Genomic DNA, 21,170 nt, shown 5'->3' with positions numbered 1-21,170 from the left:
TCTCAACCCTTTACATAATCTCGTATATGATCTTGAGGAATGGTGGATTTTGTGCAGCCCCCAAGTCTTCCCTCCGTGAAGGAGTGTCAGTAGGCCTGATCCCTTGATAGTCTTCAGTGGGAGAGACACTGAATCTTCAGTGATTCATGAAGGCAGTTTGTTACATCCAACCTGGAGGACACAGCTACAACTTTGCTTTCTTATGTGAATATTGCCATATTTTTAACAACTACACATTTGTTTTATTTAGAATTGGCTTACCGTCATGATATTAGCATGCTCAGAATAATAAAAGTGTAGCTCAGTTGTAGAATGCTTGCTTGGTTATGTGAGGCTCTGCTTTTGATCTCTAACAGTAGTTAAAAGCAAAACAGAACAAAATAATACAAGTGAAAACTTCAAGGAAAGTGAGATCTAAGAATAGCCTAGGAATCAAAGTACTTATGCACAGATACTTAGCTGTCCCCTCTGTCCCTGATGTTGTTCCTAATGCGGTGAGGGACACACATCTTAACAGCAGCAGTTTAAAAAAGATTTTTTAAATGGTGTATCAGTATATGGGTGCCAAAATCAAACCACTAAATTGTTGGTTTTCTTCTCTAGAATTCATCCTACAAATAAAATGATGACTTCCTGGAGTGACCGCTTACAGAACGCAGCAGATGTGCCTGCTAACATGGATAAGCATGCCCTGAAAAAGTACCGTCGAGAAGCCTATCACCGGTAAGATGAGTTCTCCTTAGAACACCTCTAGGGAGTGTACACTTCTACTCTTATTCTGAAGCTGATGGAATTAATATATAAAGGCGTTAAGTAATTTATCACAGAGCATATAGCTAGCTTCTAATTCAAATCAAATGACATTAAGGCTTCTAACTGTAGCACACCGGTACACATCCTATAGCTTCTAGTAAAAGTCCTGAAGAAAGTCTGAATTTGCTAGAAAATTGCACCTAGTTAATTGGATTAAAATGTGTTTTTACCTTTCTTCTTGCTAGTTTCATGTAGACCTTGCTGGTATTGAACTCCTGAGGGTCCTTCTGCGTCAGTTTTTCAAGTGCTATGATTATAGATGTGCACCATTACATCTAGGTTTCTTTCTTTTAAAATGAGGTCTGCTGTTCACTTAGGCTGGCCTTGAATGCACAGGCTTAGTGTTCCTTCAGTTCCTTCCAGGTAGCCAGGACAACAGGTACTACCATGGCTAGCTGACACTGAGATTATTTTTTAAACCTTATTTATGATGATGATGTATTTGCATGTGTGTGCATGCATGCTTGTGGCCATGCCAGTGTTCGTGTAGAAGTTAGAGGACAACTGCGTGACTTCCGTTCTCCCCGTCCATCTTTATGTGGGTTCTGCGATTCTGCGATTAACTCAGGTTACCAGCCATATGAGGATGAAGTACTTACCTGCTGCTTGCTATAAACTGATTAAGAACTTTTAGATAGAATTTAAAACTCTGTTTACTCAACCCAGGTGTACATACTTGCAATGTCAGCACATGGGGAGTAGAGGCAGGAGGGTATTGAGTTCAGGGCCAGCTTGACCTATATAAGTCATTGTCTCAAAGAGATAAAAACGCAAAATACAGAATAACAGTTTGTTCACAGTGTTAGTATTTATTAGAGAAGTGTTACATATTTCTGACCTTGGCAGTCTACACAGAAAAGAGTGGACGTGTAGCCTGGTTAGTAGTTGGTTTATTCTTTTTTTTTTTTTTTTTTTTTTTTGGTTCTTTTTTTCAGAGCTGGGGACCAAACCCAGGGCCTTGTACTTCCTAGGCAAGCGCTCTACCACTGAGCTAAATCCCCAACCCCAGTTGGTTTATTCTTTGCTGATGATCCTTCACTAGTGGCAGGTCACTATGTAGCATTCTGGGTGTTACGCTATTTATTGTTCCTTAAGCCCTGCAAAAGCGGAACATTTTTGGTTCCTGTCAAATCTCCAAATTATAGAATGGGAATTGATGACTCCTTCCTTGTGGTGTGTTGATATAGAAGAAGTATAGAACAGAATTTTAAAACTTTTAAATGTTTATTGTATTATTTTGAGTGTATGTAATATGTGTGTTAAGTGGGTCACAAAACAGTGTTGAGGAGTTGATCTCCTACTGTGGTTTCCAGAGAGTGGACTCAGGCCGCTAAGTGTTTTACCTAGTCAGCCATCTCTTGGGCTTTAAAAGGGCATGCTTATCTGTATAAAGAAAACAAAGCTGAGGATAGGGCTCAGTTGGCAGAGTGCTTGCCTCGCCACACAAAGTCCTGGGTTTGATCCCTAGCATAATACAAATGAGCATAGTGGCACATGCTTGTAACATCATTACCCTGAAGGCAAAGACGGAGGAATAAAAAGTTCAAGATCTTCCTGAACTACACCACAAGTTTAAGGTCATCTTATGCTACATGAGATCCCATCTTGAGTGAAAAAATATATAGCACAAATATTCTGTTGAATGAAGGTGTTCTGTATATTTATATCTTACTATTTGGTTAGTCTTTAGGCTCTAGAGCAATGATTTTCAACCTTTCTAATGCTGCAACCCTTTAATATAGTGACCCTCGACCATAAAATCATTCTAAAATGACTGCTGTGTAGTCAGTGTAACTGTTACGGAACTGAAATGTAAATACCGGATGGGCAGGGGATCTGATGTGCAGCCTGCAGCTCCAGAGGATGGATAGATTTGGATGCAGCACTTTTTGGGAGGTGAAACGGTGCTTAGGTTACACAGTGAAGAGAGAGAAACACTAACATTTCTAGCAGGCAGCATCTGCTGAGCATCCTAATTGCATGCCATAACTGAAACACATTTCTGACTCATTTAGGATGGTATTTCTTGTAATAATTTAGATGGGTTCCACACCCTACATTTTTCATAAGGTAGGAGTAACATGAAACAATGGAGGTAATAACAAAAACATCTCTCAAGGTTTACAGTTTTTTACAGTTAAGACTCAGTATGTGCATCACATTTGGTTATGCTTATAACCTTCCTACCTGAGACTTCTGATGGCTGGTATTGTAGGTGTGTCCAGAAGTCCTTGTTTAAGCCATTTTCACATTTCGTTTGTTGGGTTGTTGGTTTTTGTGTGATGCAGGAGTAGTGTGATGTGATCCTACATGCTAGGTAAATGCTCTGCTGGGACTTGGGCCCAGGACTCTCAATACTGAGCTTTTTCACTCCGTCTTAATAAAACACTTTTTAATTTAAAAAATGGTTTCTTGTACTCTTGCCAAGTATTTGCTTTTTAAAAAGTATGTATCTATTTCCAAAATCGACAAAAATGATGCATATGATTTCAAACATTTTAAATAGGTATAGTGTGGAGGGCTAAATAAGCCAGTTAGTATGCACTGAGTCTGGGGAGGCAGCCCCGTGGGTGAGGTGAAAGTCGAGCCTGGTGACACACATCTGTAACCCCAGCACTGGGCAGGTGAGTGAATACAGGAGTCTTAGATCTCTCTGGCTGGCTAATCTGTGAGAAATCCTGTCTCAAAAACTGTTGTGACACCTGAGGAATACTATCTGAGGCTGATTCCCAGCCAGTCTATCCATGTGCACATGCCTGGGCTTGTATGTTTGTGCAGAGGAACATAGAGTTTTATGGATGTGCATGTGTGTGTGTTAACTGTTTTGTGGTGAGAATACTTAAACTCTCTCATTAAGCTAGCAGAGGCTAAAGAACAGAGCATCAGGAGTTGAGGATCAGTCTTGGCTAGGTAGTGAATTCAAGGCTAGCCTAGGCTGCATGAGACCCTGTCTGAAGTAACATCCCCCACTCTAAAAGAAAAAAAAGAGGAACAAAGATTTCTTAACCATTTTTAAGTATACAGTATTTTATCATTAACTGTTGTTACATTATAAAATACACATCTTGAGCTAATTTTCCAAACAATATTTTCTTAGTTGATGAAAAATTTGAGACATGAGACCTTGCTTCAAATATTCTCTCTTCCTTCTACTCCCAAAATTTAATTGGCCCAGCATGGTGGCACACACCTGTAATCAGGGCACTTATGGGGAAAGATTAGGAGTTCAAGGTAAGTTTTACCAAGGTCAGCCAGTATAGGCTACATGAGACCTTCTCAAATATACAAAAATTTGAAAAACAAAAATGTATTTAAGTGACGATGTGTGACACTATTCCTGGGGAGATACCAACAAGTATCTACTGAGCCCACATAGGAAACTGACAACAGACCAAAGGAAGGCTACCACCAGAGTCCAACATAGTGAACCAGTGGGCTTTATTGGGGTTACTTACAGGAGCAGAAACGAGTCAAAGGCAGTTCTCTCCAAAAGTCCACCCAGCATGGGTGACAGGTTTTGAAAGCTGGGAATCTTGAGCTCATTGTACAGTGTATCGGCTGCTGCAGAGGTTGGAAAAGATCTGCTCAGCCTGTCTGTGGTCTAAGCCTCCCCTTGGCAGCTGGGCTGCTTTGAGAGTGTTCTTGGCAGCTGAGGTTGTCTGCTGCTTTCAGCTGTTCAGCCTGTCTGAATCTGTTTTTAAGCAGCTTTGCCGTTTGAGTGTGCTCTCTTGGTGGTCTGTAGTATAGGCGATTTAAGTTTATTTCCAATTAGCTTACAAATAAATGAGACTTAGACTATGGTTATTTTATTTGGCTTTGGCATTTTAATTGTCAAACCCCTAGTCTACTCTTCTAACTGCTGGACTGGCTAGCTCCCCAGAGGTGTACCCCAGATACTTGCTGTTTCTCCTGGCCATGTGTTCACATGGTCCATCTCCCCTCATTGCGGCTTCCTTTTCTCTCTTGTTCTTCCTCTTTCTACCCTGGTCTCTTCTCTCTCTCCAGGTCACTCCAAACCCGTCTCTCCAGTTATTGTTTGTGGCCAATTTTATTTTTCTTTTTTCTTTTTTTCAGAGCTGGGGACCGAACCCAGGGCCTTGCGCTTGCCAGGCAAGCGCTCTACCACTGAGCTAAATCCCCAACCCCTGGCCAATTTTATTTAACGAATAGTTTTAAGTCAAGGAACAAGGTTTACACAACAAAAGCTTATAAACGTAAAAAGTCACTCATATGCCTTTAAGTATAAAATTTAACATTACGATACATAGCAATAGACCAAATCTAAACAGTGGTCCTTACTGCTTATTTATTTATGTTTAGGAAAGGAAGGCCTTAGTGAGCTTGGTAAGTTTCAGGGACTTCCTGAAGTGTTGGAGTTATTTTCTCTCTGAGCCTAATTAAGCTTCCCTGCAGGATTGAATAGTTCATTTATCTTTAGAACACCCTGCACACTATCAAGCTTTCTTCCAAGATAGAAGATTGGAGGACATTTCCACAGAACAAATAAAAACCATTTAGTTTTTACTATTTTCCTTCCTTCTTTTCTTCCTTTGTATGTTTGTTTATTTTGTTTTTTGAGACAGGTTTTCTCGTGTTAACAGCCCTGGCTGTCCTAAAACTCACTGTGTAGACCAGGCTGGCCTCGAACTCACAGAGATCTGCCTGCCTCTGTCTCCTAAGTGCAGGGACTAATGTTGCTCAAACCATCGCCCAGCTTGTGTTTATTTTTGAGCAGTGTCGTATGTATTCCAAGCTGGCTTCAAACATGGTATATAGCTGAAATAACAGCCAACTTCCTGACCCTCCTGCCTCTATCTTGAGCACTGAAATTGCAGGTCTCTGTCTTCATGCTCAGTTTTATGCAGTGCTGGGGCTCAAACTTAGGACTTTGCCTGCTCAAAGAGTGAAACAGAATGATGGAGCAAGACACCCACCATCATCCTTTTTGAGTCTGGCCCTCTCATTGAAGCAAGCCCCAGTGATCCCTCCTGTCTCCGCCTCCCTCAGTGTGGAGGTTACAGGTGCACATTGCCATGTTTGGCCTTTTATGTGGGTGCTAGGGATGTGAACTTAGGTCATGATGTTTGCTCAGTAAGTGTCCGTATCCAGTGAGCATGTAACCATCCCCAGGAAGTAAGTGCTTTGATTAGTTCATTAGCTCCTTCCTTGTCTCATCACCAAGGTTATCATTTGCTTCCTGCTGGTGTTCTGCATTTTAGCATAGAAATGAGGGTGATGCATTATTAGGAAACTGACCCGCAGGATGTGTAACTGTTGTTCTGCCTTCATTTCCTTGTTATGATTGCGAAGTTTTTGACGTGAGGATAATTGTCTGGCCAAACCCTTCATTGGAATGTTATGCTGTAATCAGAAGGTAGTCAGTACGTTTAGATGTCACAGTACCTGAAAGAAGCACATTAGACGATCATCTCTGTGTACACCTGGGAATTAGTAGTGTTCAGCTCTGATCAGAATTTATAGTCATCAGACCCACAATGGAACCGTCTGATTTTTCATCAGTTCTTCACGCTGACGGTACCTGTGATGCTGGAATCAGGTATTTGGCTTTATCATTTTGAAGCACTGATCATTAACTTTCTTTAATATAGGGAATTGGCTTTTTCTTTGTGGACATAGATAATGAATTTAGTAGGTTTTATTGTATTGAAATTTGATAATTGAGCTTCTGAATTTGTAGTTAAGCAGTCCTTTGCATTACTTTTAAAAACATGGCGGCGCAGTATAATGGCTTGCACCTATAGTCTGAGCATTCAGGAGTCTGAGGCAGAAATAACTGCCAGTAGTTTGAGACTAGTCTTTGCTACATTGTGAATTCTAGGCCAGCATAGCTTCCAGAAATGAGAGTTTATCTCAAAAGAAAAATGTGCAATTTCTTTGTCTTTAAAATATATAGAAACATTTACATATTTATCTGAAATTATAATAATTAATATTATTTTGGAGATAAGATCTCACTCTATAACTCTGGCTGTCCTAGAGATTGCTGTGTACACCTGGCCTCAAACTCAATGAGATTCACCTGCTCTGCTTCCCAGGTGCTGGGATTAAAGGCTGCACCATGTCTGGCCTTGAAATTTCCTTCCCTCTCTCCCTCCCTTTTTCCCTTCCTCTCTGCCTGCCTGCTTGATCTCTCTCTCTCTCTCTTTCTCTCTCTCTCTCTCTCTCTCTCTCTCTCTCTCTCTCTCTCTCTCTCTCTCTCTCTCTCTCTCTCTCTCTCTCTCTCTCTCTCTCTTTCCTAAACCCACCCTCTCTTTTGGAGTTTTGAGACAGGTTTTCTCTGTGTGGCCCTGGCTGTCCTAGAACTCAATCTATAGACCAGGTTGGCCTCAAACTCACAGAGATCCACCTGCTTCTGCCTCCTCAGTGTTAGGACTAAAGAAGTGAACTACAACTGCCCAGCTGAAGTTTTCGTTTAAGATTTATTTTATCCCCCACCCTGATTTGTGTGTGAGTGAGTGTGAGAGTGTGTGTGTGTGTGTGTGTGTGTGTGTGTGAGAGAGAGAGAGAGAGAGAGAGAGAGAGAGAGAGAGAGAGAGAGAGAGAGTGTGTGTGTGTGTGTGTGTGTGTGTGTGACCTCAGAGGTCAGAGATATCAGATCCTCTTGGAGCCAGAAATACAGGTGTTTGTGAACTGCTTATCTACACAGGTTTTGGGAATCAAAACTTGGGTCTGCTGCAAGAGAGATTTGTACTCTTAACCACTGAGCTCATTTTCCCATGCCCTGAAATTATCACTTAAATTGAATTTAAATCTTCAAAATCTTGACAGTATTTAAACCCATTGAATAATGATTTCTTCTTAAGTTAATTAAATGAAGTAAAATAAAAATGATTTTGTTGGCATTCATAAAATAATTCTTTAGTACCTGTATTAGCATGTTAGTACTAGTAGACTTAGAAATGTTCATAATTTCTTTTGAAATCACTTTGCATATCAGGTTTGCAAAGAGCAACTATCAGGGGAGACTGGTAAATTTTAATTTCTCTCAACCACTGAAAGATATCATTGAATGTTTTTGTTTTTTTCAAACAAATTGAGACACGTGGTTGATTGTATTTATTTGGTACTCTATGATAATTGGATACATGTATATATAAAGCATAATGACCAAATCTGAGTAATTAACATTTTATCTCTTTAAATATTTATCTTTGTGTTGGGGGGCATGGGACTGATTTCTACCATTCATTTATAATAAATACTAAATTATTTCAAATCATAGTCACCCTACAATGTTATGAAACACTAGATCTTAGTCCTAAGTAGATGTAGTTGGGTAACAGTTACCCAACCTCTCAATACCCTCTACCCACCGACCTCGAATGCTTCTGGCAGTCTGGATTTGTCTCTTCTGTGAAATCAACATCATAAATTTTGCATAGAAATGTAGAATGCAGAGTACTTGTTTGTTTTTTTCAGCTGTAATAGTAACTTTTATTTCCCTGATATAATTGTCATCCTTGAAGCTTACTGCCTTGTGTGCTAACCAGACCTAGTCTAGTCCTGGAAGCTTCTAGCCTCTGGACAATCTTTTTTTTTTCTTTTAGATTTATTTATTTATTATATATAAGTACACTGTTGCTGTCTTCAGACACACCAGAAGAGGGCATTGGATCTCTTTACAGATGGTTGTGAGCCACCACGTGGTTGCTGGGAATTGAACTCATGACCTTTGGAAGAGCAGTCGGTGCTCTTAGCCGCTGAGCCATCTCTCCAGCCCGCCTCTGGACAATCTTATTAGACCTAGAATGTTTTCAGCCTCAGAGACTGCTGAATAAGACTGCCCTTTCTTTTTCTTTCTAAGCCCTGACTGACTAGTTCAATACAGCTGTTCTGTCTCAAGCTCCTTTCCAAGCTGACACATTGACTTTGGCTTCTCTCTCTCCCTCTCTCTCCTCTCTTGAATTGCTCTGCTTGGCCTCACACTAACTCTGGCCATCTGTTCCAATCTAGCTCCTGCTCATTCTTTGGCCCATTCTGTCTTTACCTGAGTCTAGCTGCTTCTCTCTGCTACCTGCCTCTCTATAACTGTCTCTGTAAAACTGCCCCTTCCTTTTTTCTCTCTCCTTTCTTTCTATATTGTTCTCTCTCTCTCTCTCTCTTTTTTTTTTTTGGTTCTCTTTTTCGGAGCTGGGGACTGAACCCAGGGCCTTGAGCTTGATAGGCAAGCGCTCTACCACTGAGCTAAATCCCCAACCCCTATATTGTTCTCTTAAGTAGCTTCTTGTTCCTGTCTGTTCTCATGGGATTTGGGCATATCCCACTTCTGACTCATTCTGTCAAAACTTTCCCTGGTTTGTCACTTTGTCTGCCCCTCAGTTAGACATCATTTTCAAACGTGGATGCTTCCTTCTACAAACTAACTTTACCTTCATCTTTTGGGGTTAAAGGTGTGTACTAAGGGTGTGCTTGTATTCCAGCCAGAGGGATTAAAGGTGTGTGCTAAGGACTGAGCCTCACCACAAGTGGGAGTAGTTTTTTTCAGTAGTAACACAATCTTGGGTTCACAGTGAGATCAAATATCCTGCAACATTCAGCCTTCTTTTTTTAATAGATAGGGTCTTATAACCCAGACTACCCACACACTGCTTATGCAGCGAAGATGAACTTGAACTCTGATTCTCCTGGATCCATCTCCTGAGGGCTGGGATTACAGGTCTCCATCACCACTCCTAGATTATTGGTGCTGGGATTTAACACCAACTGAGCTGTATCTTTAGTCCCATTACCATTATTTTCACACACCTTCATTGAATGTGTGTGTTTTGAGAGATGGTTCTCATAGTCTGTGGTTGAGGCTCGCCTTGGACTTGTGGTGGTCTTCCTGCTTCTGCCTTATAAATATTGGGATTGTAGCCATGTAGCACTGTGCCCAGCAAAAAGAGTGTTTTTAAGGTTTATCCATGTCAGAACTTATTTTATTGGCCTAATAATATATTCCATTGTATAAATATTCTGTATCTGTCACTTCACACAATCTGTTGTCATCTGAGAAGAGGCAGCCTTAGTTGATTTCTGTGGAATGGCAGTTCATTCTAGGATGTAGGATAAACCAAACTGAGCAGGCCAGTAAGCAGCTGCTCTGTGGCCTCTGCTTCGTCAGTTCCGTCCTCCAGGTTCCTGCCCCTGCTTCCTTCAGTGATGAAACCAACTGGGACAAGTAGTAAACTTTTGCTTTTGGTGATGTTTTGTCACAGCAGTAAAAACCTAAAATTAAGATACGTTCTCAAGAACATTTGTGTAAAGTTGTATATGAACATTTGTTTTGGTCATGTATGTAGGAGTAGAATTTGCTTGGCTATATGATGACTGTGTTCACGTTACTGATAAGTCGTACATGCCAGTGTATCATTTTTCGTCAGTCCACCCTTTAGTATGTGAGCATTAGTTTCTCTGCTTCCTTACACAGTTGCTGTTGTCTGTTGACTAGAATAGCCATCTTAGTGACGTATCTACCTTTACCTTTTCTTTCTTTCTTTCTTTTTTTTTTTAAGAGTTCTCAGTTGATTTGAAGGGTCATTCTTGTAATCTTGGCACTTGGGAGTAGAGGCAGAGAGGATCAGGAGTTCAAGTCCATCCTCATCTACATTGTGAGTTCAAAGCCAACTGAAATTATATGAGACCTTGCTTGAAACAAGACCCAGACATGTTCTCACTTTGTAGCCCAGGTTGGCTTCAAACTAGCCTTAGCTTTCCAGGCGTTCTGATTACAGTTGTGAGCCACTACGCCTTACATTTTTATGTTTTTTTTTTTTAAGATTTATTTTTTAAGTGTATGCATGTTTGTGTGTACGCCTGTGTACACTCATGTGCATGTGGGAATGCAGGTGCACTAGGAGCTAGGAGAGGGCGTTAGGTCTCATGGAGCTAGAATTACAGGCAGTTGTGAGCTGCCCAGCACAGATGCTGGGATCCAAATGCAGGTCCTCTGGAAGAGCAGACTTCACCTCTGAGCCACTCTACAACAGCTTCATATCCATGCTCTTAATGACCATATATATCCTTTTGAGAAGTGCCAGCCAGATCTTTTTAAAAGTAAGTTTGTGTGTGTGTGTGTACAAAATTGTGATGTGTCTATATAAGTGTGTGCTTGTCACACTCATGTGTGGGTGTACATATGGAGGTCAGAGGTCAACATCAAGTGCCTTTCTCAGTTGCTTCTTTTTCTACCTTAATTTTCGAGTCAGCACTTTGCATGGAACTTGGAGTTTACCAATTTGGCAAGACTAGCTGGCCAGAATGTGCCAGGAGTCGCCTGTCCCTGGATCCCCACGCTGGGACTCAGGCCTGTCCTTCCAGGTGTAGCTTTTGAGCCTTTTACTCTGATGCTGGGGAACCAGACTCGGCTCTTAAGCTTGCTTACAGGCCAGTCATTGTATGGACAGAGTAATTTCCCCAGGCCCTGAGTCTCACAGTTGTAGAGCTTACACTTAGATTTTAGGCACATTCTTTTGTTTATTATATAAGAAGGGAGGCAGAGTAATTCTTTTCATGGGACTATCTAGTTGTCCCATGACCACTGTTGGAAAGATTATTTTCATGCTGAACAGTTTTGACATCCTTAGGACTCATATATGCACTTTCAGTTATGTGTAGTTGATATTTGTCTCTCCTTGTGTCAATACTACAGAATCTTGATTATCATAGTTCTGTAGTAAGATTTGAAATTGCAATGTTTTTTTTTTTGTTTGTTTGTTTGTTTTTTTTCTTTTTTTCGGAGCTGGGGACCGAGCTCAGGGCCTTGCGCTTGCTAGGCAAGCGCTCTACCACTGAGCTAAATCCCCAACCCCAATTGCAATGTTTTTAAACTGTGTTCTCTTTCAAATTTGGTTGTGATAGTGCATATTTATATCTACATAGGATAAATGTGTCTATTCCTATAAAAGGGTTGGTATTTCATTGACTCTGTACTCATCATTTTGAGGAGTTGCTACTTTTTAACAACATTGAAGGGTTTTTTTTGTGATTAATCTCTCTCAGTGGTGTTTTATAGCATGGAATGTTTTGGTCTTATGTTTTGTTACATTTATTTGCAAATATTTTGTTATTTCTGGTGCTATAGTACATGAAAGTGCCTCTTTTTTCATTTTGTTTTTTAAAGATTTATTTATCTTATGTGTAGGAGTACACTGTGGCTGTCCTCAGACACACCAGAAGAGGGCATCAGATCTCAATACAGATGGTTGTGAGCCACCATGTGGTTGCTGGGGATTAAAGTCAGGACCTCTGGAAGAGCAGTCAGTGCTTCTCTGACTGAGCTGTCTCTCCAGCCAGAAAGTGCCCTTTTAAATTTTGTTTTTGGGTTTTTCATTAATGCTCTCTGGGAAAGAATTTTTTTAAAATAATTATCATCATTATTAAATTATCATCATCATCATCATTATTGTTATCTTAAATGTATACATGTTTTGTATTTGTGTCTGTATGCTGCTTGTGTGCCTGGTCCAAAAGGAGGCCAGAAGAGGGCTTCAAATTCCCTGGAACTGGAGTTACAGACCATTGTGAGCCACCATGTGCATGCTGGGATTGAGTCCTCTGAGAACAGCCAGTGGTTTAGTCTCTGATCCCTCTCTAACCCTAGAATTGGTTTGAGTTTGAAACATTGTTCAGTTCCTGAGCTTATTTGTTAGCTTTGATGATGTTGTGGTTAACCTTTTCCAGATATGAGGACCTGACATCCTCAGGAAGAGGTTGATTTCTTAGTGTTAAACTTTCTTTTCACCTGCTTTGACTAGAATGTATGGCATAGTCTGGAGTGAGGCGAGAATGGATAGCTTTAGTTAGCTCTTGAGTTTTTTATTTTTATTTTTATAAGATGTATTTTATATTTATGTGTTCTGCTTACAGTTATGCATCATATATGTGTCTGGTGTTCATGGAGGTAAAAGGAAGGTGTTGGACCCCCTGGAACTGGAATTCTGGACAGTTGTGAACCATTATGTGGGCACTGAGAATTTAACCCAGGTCCTCTGGAGAACATCCAGTGCTGTAGCCACAGAGCCACCTCTGGCCTCAGCTCTTTTTTTTCATAGCTGCTCTTTATTTGTTTGAGGAAGCTGCCATCTATTTCTGTTGATGAGTTCTTTTTATCATGAAGGGCTATTGTGTGTGTGTACAAGTGTGCCACAGTATGCATGTGAAGGTCAGTTTGCTCCTTCCACATATATGTGCATCCAGAAATTGAACTCAGGTCACAGGCATACATGCAGGCATTTTTAGTCACTGAGCTCTCTCACTGGCTTTTGGCTTTTTTCAGACAGGGTCACACGTAGCCAGGGTTCATGAACTCTTATATCCTGTCTTCACTTCTTGGATGCCAGACTATAGTATACACCAACATGCCTGGTTATGTGGTGCCAGGGAGTGAGTGCAGGACTTTGTGCGCTAAGCAAGCATTTGTCTTCCCAGCCCAGAACACGTGTTATTTGTTTTTAAGTTAAAGAATTACTGTCCATCTCAGTATTCCTGTCTGTCTGTCCCCGTCCCCCGTCCCCCCCCCCCCCCCCCCCCCGTGGTAGCCCTTGCTGGCCTAGAACTCACAGAGATCTGCCTGCTTTTTTTCTCTTGAGCACTGGCACTAAAGGTGTCTGCCACCTAACTCCCCTGCCCTTTTTTATTTTCAGATGAGGTTTCACTAAGTTGCCCAGACTGACCTCAGTATGGACCAATCAGGCCTTGAGCTTAGGAACCTTCACCTTAGCTGTCCCACTAACTGACATGACAGTCCTGTGTCACTAGATCTAGCTCTGATCTACATATTTCGTCCCCTGTTGCAGAAACCCTGTGCATTATATTTGCCAGGAGGTGGGAATGTTCCAGATATTTTTCTTTCAAACTTTACCTTGTTCTGAGATTTATCATTAACTTTTAGAATGTTCTGAATATGTCCTTTATATCAAAAATCTGTAAATATCCTTTCATGTGAGCTGAATATTTTGGGCAAATTGGTATACACAGGTGTTTTCTTAAAGATAGTAAATAAAATCATGGGGAAGAAAGTTTGGTGTAGAAATACTTTAGTTTCCTCTGGAAAAATGGTCTGGCACCGAAGTACTTCCTTCTTGTAGCTTACATTGTTTATTATCTAAAAGGGGAAAGTAATTGAACTGTTCATTAAAACTAATTATTTATCTGCTCTTTTCCTGCTCTGAGTAAATGGGAATGATTTTGACCGACTAAGGCTGCTCCGTTCTGTGACGCTCACATTGTTTGTGTACTGTTGGAGGGCCTCTTTAGGGGGTAAATTTGCTTTTTCTGTGTTTGTCGGTAGTGATTCCTGTCTCGTACAGAACCTTGCATTTGGATTGTCTTCATGCTTAACTGGCCAGTGTTAAACATTCCAGGCTATTAGTTTTTCCCACCTTATAGTAGGGTTTCAAGTTTTAAAGCTGAGGATATAATTCCCTGAGATACAGCCTGGTGTTTTTGTGCCTGAATTTGTTGGGCCTCTCAGGGCCTGTGTTCTCAGCACTAACAAATAAGCTACAGTTCTCAGGAGATCAGTGCAGCTTGTTTGTTGATCCTGCATTCTTATCCCGAGGAAGGAGTCTTTGAGGATGTCCAAGGAAGGGTAAGTGTACTTATTCCACTTCCTCTGGTTTCTCTCTGCATAAAGACATGTTGTCTGAGCAAACGGAAGATTAAACAGCAACCTGTCAGTCTGAGTTTGGAGGTGGAGGCAGACTGAGCTAACTTCAACCGAAGCTCATAGTGTTAATGTACAATGTACTGTAAAGTCCTGCGCTAGTCTGAAAGACAGCATGAAGTGCCCTGCTTTTGCTCCTATAGAGCTCAGTTTTGGTTTTGTTTATAAGGATTAGAAGCAAACAGTGGTGGCCTACAAAGAATTGAGTGACGTTTACGATTTTAAAGGCATTTAAAAATAAGTTGTACCTTTAGAAAATAGGGTGAGAGATTGAAGCAGTCTCTGACTCTGGTTCTGGACAGTGGGGGCAGAAATAGCTTCCAGTGTAATCTCTTATTCCTCTCCCACTTGTAATGGAAAACAGATGTGTTGATTTTTATTTATTTTTTATTATTTTCTCAGATGTTTCAGAGTCTTTGAGTTATTGAGTCTCCTTTTTGTGACCTTTGTGGTGAGTTAATGAAGTAACCAGTTAGCTACCAGGCACATTGGTTGGTGTTTCTAGCCTGAAGTGGCTCTGTATGAAATTCTGAAGTGGCTCCAGGGCCTTGCACTCACGGTTTATTTAAATTGAATCATTACTTGTTATGGCCACAGTAAAAGGAATTGGTCTACTCTATTCCTGCTCTCTCTGAAGTTGTATTTCTGTTCTTAAAACTTTACTACTGAATAAAGAGAAGAACCAGGGTATAAATAATTCGGTATTTTGATGTTTTATGATATCATTTGAATTTGAGGGGTTTCTTTCAAATGTGAAAGTTGCAAAAGGACTATTTCTGTAGGCCTTCCTGTTTTGTTTTGTTTTTTACTCCCAGCACTGTTACAGATTGCACTTGATAAAGCATTTTTTTGATGGGCGTCACCGCAGATGCTGGCACATTTGTTAGACCTGTATGTGAGGCTATTTAGAAACCTTGTTTGTCAATTTAGGATGAACTGTATTTCTAGGTCAAGTTAAAAATTGGGACGGGTAATTATTGTTTATTTTCTCCTGTGGTAAAACAGATGTTAAAGAAAGAGTATAAATCAAAAGGACACCATAAAGGGTAAGATGGCCTTTAGGTTTGTCCCTCTCGGCTGATGGGACAAAATCAATTAGCTTTATTAGTCGTAGCCATTTTTAGAAATAAGTGAATAAATTTTGTGCTTTGGAACTATTTTTTTGAAAACAAGTTTCATGTAGGTAGTCCAGGCTGTATTGTAACTCATTTTGTACCTTAGGCTAGCCTTGAACACTTAGTCCTCTTGTCTCTACTTTCCAAGTGTTAGAATTTTGTGTACCAATTTGACTTTGTTTAGAGTCCTTATAGTCACTGTTTTTATCATTAATATTCATCAGTCTGTTACTTTTTGACATCTATGAAATAGTTTGTGTGCTATGAAAGGATGCTTCACAGAAGCAGGCCGTGCATGGTACTGACCTGTAAGATGTGATGGAGGCGAAAATTTCCTGTTGCCTAGTGATGTAAGGTGGATGTGCGGTGTTTTACTTGTGTTTTGTGGTGATTCTCGAGTTAACATGTCAATTGTGCTGTCAGCCATATCAAAGCCATATAATTATGTATAGTATGTAATGCTTGATTATCAATAGTTATGTTAGTACTTTATGGATTTACTATGTTGTACATACAAATTATTATTTTAGAGTACACTCTTTCTACTTACAAAAATGTTTAGAGCTGGAAGAATGGAGAACCTGGGTTTGATCTTTAGGACCCATGTGAAAAAACCTGGAGTGGCGGTGCAGCCTGGTGCCCCAGCCCTGGGCTCAGAGACAAGTACCTTTGTGGGGCTCACTGGCCAGCTAGTCTACCTCACTCAGAGAGTTCCAGAGTAGTGAGAGAGAAAGAAGAACAGAGTAATCAATATTTTTTTTTATTTATTTTATTTATTATATATAAGTACACTGTAGCTGTCTTCAGATACACCAGAAAAGGGCATCGGATCTCTTTACAGATGGTTGTGAGCCACCATGTGGTTGCTGGGAATTGAACTCATGACCTCTGGAAGAACAGTCGGGTGTTCTTAACCACTGAGCCATCTCTCCAGCCCCAGAGTAATCAATATTATACGTACAGTTGTTCTTCTGGCTTCCATAGGTTCATGCACACACACACACACACACACACACACACACACACACACACACACACACACAGTTAAATGAACACACAAATGTACACATAAACACACACAGAGTAAGTTGTGTAAGAAGAAGTGAGGTTGTGCTATTCTTTTAGCAACCTCATGTAGCGCCTGTGTACTGCCCTTTGAGAACACTGAGTCCATGTGGAAGGGTTGTTTTATAGACCGTATTATTTCAAAGTGGTTTCAGATTTGCTAGATAGGAAGATAACCGTGAACTTCTGATCCTCCTGCTTCTACCTCCCAAATGTTGGGGTGACACTCATGCAACCACTGTACCCCATTTATGCACTGCTGGGGAGCAAACCCAAGATTTCATCTTCAGTCTTGAGATGTTACATTTTAAACAAACTACACACACATATTAAACAGTGCAAAATGAATTATAGCCCCAACTACGTGTATGTTACCTGAAATAAGGAAAAGTATTTTCTTAGTTAAAGCATAAAAGACTAAATAGATAAATTTGACTTCCTCAAAACAAAAACTTACTTTTTGAAAGATATCACTAAGAAAACAAAATGGAAAGCCACAGAGTATGAGAAATATTCTTATATTTGTATCTGATAATGTAGTATGCTCACACAAACCTATATCCAAAATATATGAAAACTCTTACTATAAGACAGGCTAAAAATGGAGGAAAAACACTTGAGTAGGGGAAAAAAGCAAGAAATGCCAAATAAGCACATGCAAAGATGCTTATTCATCAGGGACTCTGGGCAGGAACCACAATGAAATGCCATTGCATGCACGTTAGAGCGGCCAAAGCTAAAAATACTGGTGGGAGTGTGTGTGTACCGGGGGGTCTAAGTGACAGAATGCTTGGCTAGCATGTGAGGCTCTGCTTCCCAGCCTTATCCCCACAGCAGGAAACTGACCGTGCACAGCAGCTGGCGTCTCCTGCCCCTGCATTGCTAAGGAAAGAGCAAGTTCTATGTTTGGCAGTATCTTTTCAAGATAAATGTACCCTAGTAATTCCACTTTTAGATATTTGCCCAGGAAAAAGGAAAACACGTGTCCTTGGAGATTCATGTATGCTGCTTCACCACAGCATTATAGAATAGTCTCAACCGGGAAACAACCCAAATTGTGGTATACCTTTACAGTGGATACTCGAGAATAAAAGAAATAATGATGATATATGCAGCAACGTGGATAAATGTCAGAAGTACTCTGCTAAGTAAAAGAAGGCAGACACAGCCAATACGTGAATCCTGTAATGACAAACAGAGAGCAGAGGCTGGGGAGATGACTCCATCACTAAAGTGTTTATTGTGCATGCAGACCTGAGTTTGATTCCCAGCATCCCTGTAAAAGCCAAGGGAGGAAAGTTGTTTATCAGCAATCCCAGCAACTGGCGAAGTAGGGGTGGGGACAGGGGTTCTCTTGAGCTCACTGGCTAGCCAGCTTGTCAGGTTGACGGGCTATAGGCTCAGTGCTAGACGGTGTCTCAGAAAGTTAGGTGGCCAGCAGTCGTAGACATTTAATGTCAATTCCCATGCATGCCCCACAGATGCACACATGAACTATGGATAGAGCACAACAAAATCACACAATCAACCCAAACCCTAGAAGTTGATGCCCCCCTCCCCCCAAAACCTACTCATACGTGGGGAGGAAAAAAAGAAAGCAGTGATGTTTGTGGTAATTTAGGGTCAGGAGTTGGGGAAAGTATTGTGAAAGGACATGGACTTTGTGGATTGAAGGAAATAGTGGTAGTAGTTGTAGGATTATGCACAGCTGTCAACACTTAGCACCTTTGTAGATAATACAGTGGGGTCTCACTTGTTTCTTTCTTTCCGTGTCTGAAAAGGGATTGCCAAGGCTGTCCTTGTCTTCCGGCCCAGCAAACCTGCCCCAACTTCTTTCCCAGTGTCTTTGTGAAATGAGTAAATTCTACCTTAAAGTTGTTAGGGTGCTCTCCGTCCCCATGGAAGCTAGGGCTCTCTGCATGCTAGGCAAGCAATCAGACATTGTATCCCCCAGCAACTTTTATTATACATTTAATTAACTTGTGGGTGCGTATGCACTTGTACCCTGGTGTGTATATGGAGGTCAGAAGATGTGTGGGAGTTGATTCACTCTTACCATGTGAATCCTGGGGATCAAGCTCAGCCTCTGGAGCTTGTACGCAGGCCCCTTACCTGCTGAGTCATCTTACTGCCTCACACCCAACATTTTAAATGAATTTCCTTAAAGAGCACTTTCAAAGCCTTTGGTGGAAAGATAATAAACATTGCCCATTAGCTTCAGTTCTCATAGCGCCCCCCCCCATGTTTAACATTTTTTTTTTTCATTTGAAATTGGACAAAATACCACATAGAGTTTAGGTTAAATTCTAGATTTGGTTTATTTTTTTGATTTTAGTCACCTGGGAGCAATATTAACTGTCCTGGTAATATGATTTTAGACCACAGTCTATACATGAGACTTGTTCACTTTTGTTTTAAATTATTATTTACTTTATTTCTATGAGTACATTGTCACTGTCTTCAGACACACCAGAAGAGGACATCGGATCCCATTACAGATGGTTGTGAGCCACCATGTGGTTGCTGGGAATTGAACTCAGGACCTCTGGAAGAGCAGTCAATGCTCTTAACCACTGAGCCATCTCTCCAGCCCTTGAACTTGGAAGTTTTAAGAATCCATTTAGGTGATAGGAGTCAAGCTCAGTGGTGGATTGTTTGTACAGCAAGTACAAAACCTTAGGTTTGTTCTCCAATACAGTCTCATCTGTAATTTTTAAGAGAATGTTGATAACTGGCATTGTTTTGGAATATAGTAAATACATAGTTTTAATATCTTTTTAGAGTATGAAATTCAGTAGTTTTAGTGTATGCAGAATTGTGCAACTGATACCACTGATTGAAGAACTACTGTCCTCCCTTCCTCTTTCCTCCCTTCCCTCTTTTCTCCCTCCCCTGTCCTCCTCTCTCCTCCCTTTTGCTTCTCATCTTTCCTTCTTGCCACTCATTTTTCTAGGGATTGACCTCAAGGTCTTGTGCTTGCTAGACTCAACCAAATGGTATCCTTAGTTCTTTAATTTTAGAACATTATATTTTTTCCCACAAGAAATCTCATACTCATTAGCAGGAGTATGTTCTTTCTATAAGCTCTGTCAAACATTGGTACTAGGTTTCTAGTTTAAATTCCAGTTATTAACTATTGTGTCTGTCTGGTGTTGGGAAGGCTAGATATAGATCTTGGTCTCAAATTTATAATCAAGCAAATGGTAAGAGAATTACTTGGTATTTTATGTGTATGGTAGAATGTATAGTTGCCAAGATAAAACATCTCTGGAATTATTTGTTGGTTAAATCTCTTCCATGCAATAGAAAAGCAGTCTGAATACAGAAGCGCTCTATACTGCATAGCTCTTTGGCATAGCAGGATGTTCTCACTCACACTTCCTCCAGTGCTCCAAAGACTACCATCCAGGGTAACTCACCCCACAGTATTCTGTCTTTACAAAAAGATTTACTTTGTTTTGTATATATGTGCACATGTGTGTCTATATGTCTACCACATGTATAGTTGCCCACAGAGGCCAGAGGAGTACATGACAGGTTCCCTGGAGCTGTAGTTAAAATGGTTATAAGGCGTCTGATAGGGAAGTGAACTCAGGCCCTCTGGTTCTGAAATGGTAGACATGCTCCTAACAGTTGAGCCAAGTGTCAGACTTCCAAATGGCTTTTTCAAAGAAAGTATTTGAGAAACTTGAATATAACAGAAGTGGACAGTGTATAGTTAACAGCATAAACAAAACCTTAGGGCATGCTTAGGAAAGACAATTTGTTTAATAAAGCAGTAATTAATAAATAATAAGTAATAACGGAAGACTGCATGGTATGGATAGTATATACTGATCAGCCTGATTTTTGCAAAATAAAAGGCTTTCAACTCCTTGAAGATTCAAGAACTGGTAATGTATTAGTTAAGTAGTTTTGAACATTGACTAAAGATAATTTAGCAAGAGAGTAACATGATTAGAGCTGGACTCTAGGACAACATTTCTCTGGCTACCCTGAGAGGTCTAGCTTTTATTATTTCCCATATATTTTTCAATTGGAAATATTCCTAAAATATAGTAAAAACAAGTTACATAGAGACAGGAAACATGTTCCTTTTTTGAGAACTTGTAGCTCATGCTACTCTCTGTTCAAAAGTGCTGAGATTATAAGTACTTTTTATTATTATATTTAGCAAAATATTTCTCTATCAAATTGCTTTAAAAGTTTCTGAGTAATAGAGGTCTGTGCTGTCCTGTCCTGGGTTGGTGAAACGTTGATGAGTGAGCATTGTCTGTATGTCACATGTCCAGCAGCCCTGCTTCAGAGCAGTCAGCGTCAGTGTGAGGACAGGCAGGTGGGAGATGTTCTCTGGAGAATTATGGCCTTGCTAAGTCGTTAGCAGCAGGAACAGGGTGGAAGGCATGGATTCTAAAGACATTTGGAAATGTGAAGGGAGGCACATGACATAATTGGATGTGGCTTTAAACTTGAGTGGGAGAAAATGCAGAGACATTTTTTGGAATAGATTT

At 40.5% G+C, this 21,170-nt stretch overlaps 1 protein-coding gene across 12 annotated transcripts in view; it reads left to right on the top strand.

Annotated features, from left to right (window-relative positions):
* Nt5c2 (5'-nucleotidase, cytosolic II) overlaps nt 1-21,170 on the top strand; it is a 124,956-nt gene that overhangs the window by 63,049 nt on the left and 40,737 nt on the right. For 11 of the 12 annotated variants that reach the window (XM_087653665.1, XM_087654090.1, XM_087653622.1 and 8 more), the window contains 1 exon segment: nt 604-723. In XM_087653665.1, coding sequence (XP_087509791.1) covers nt 604-723 — 120 coding nt within the window. 12 annotated transcript variants of the gene reach the window in all.

Source organism: Rattus norvegicus, chromosome 1, assembly GCF_021556685.1.
Source record: "Rattus norvegicus strain SHRSP/BbbUtx chromosome 1, alternate assembly SHRSP_T2T, whole genome shotgun sequence".
Classification (NCBI taxonomy): Eukaryota; Metazoa; Chordata; class Mammalia; order Rodentia; family Muridae; genus Rattus; species Rattus norvegicus.
This window is presented reverse-complemented; position numbering and strand designations above follow the sequence as displayed.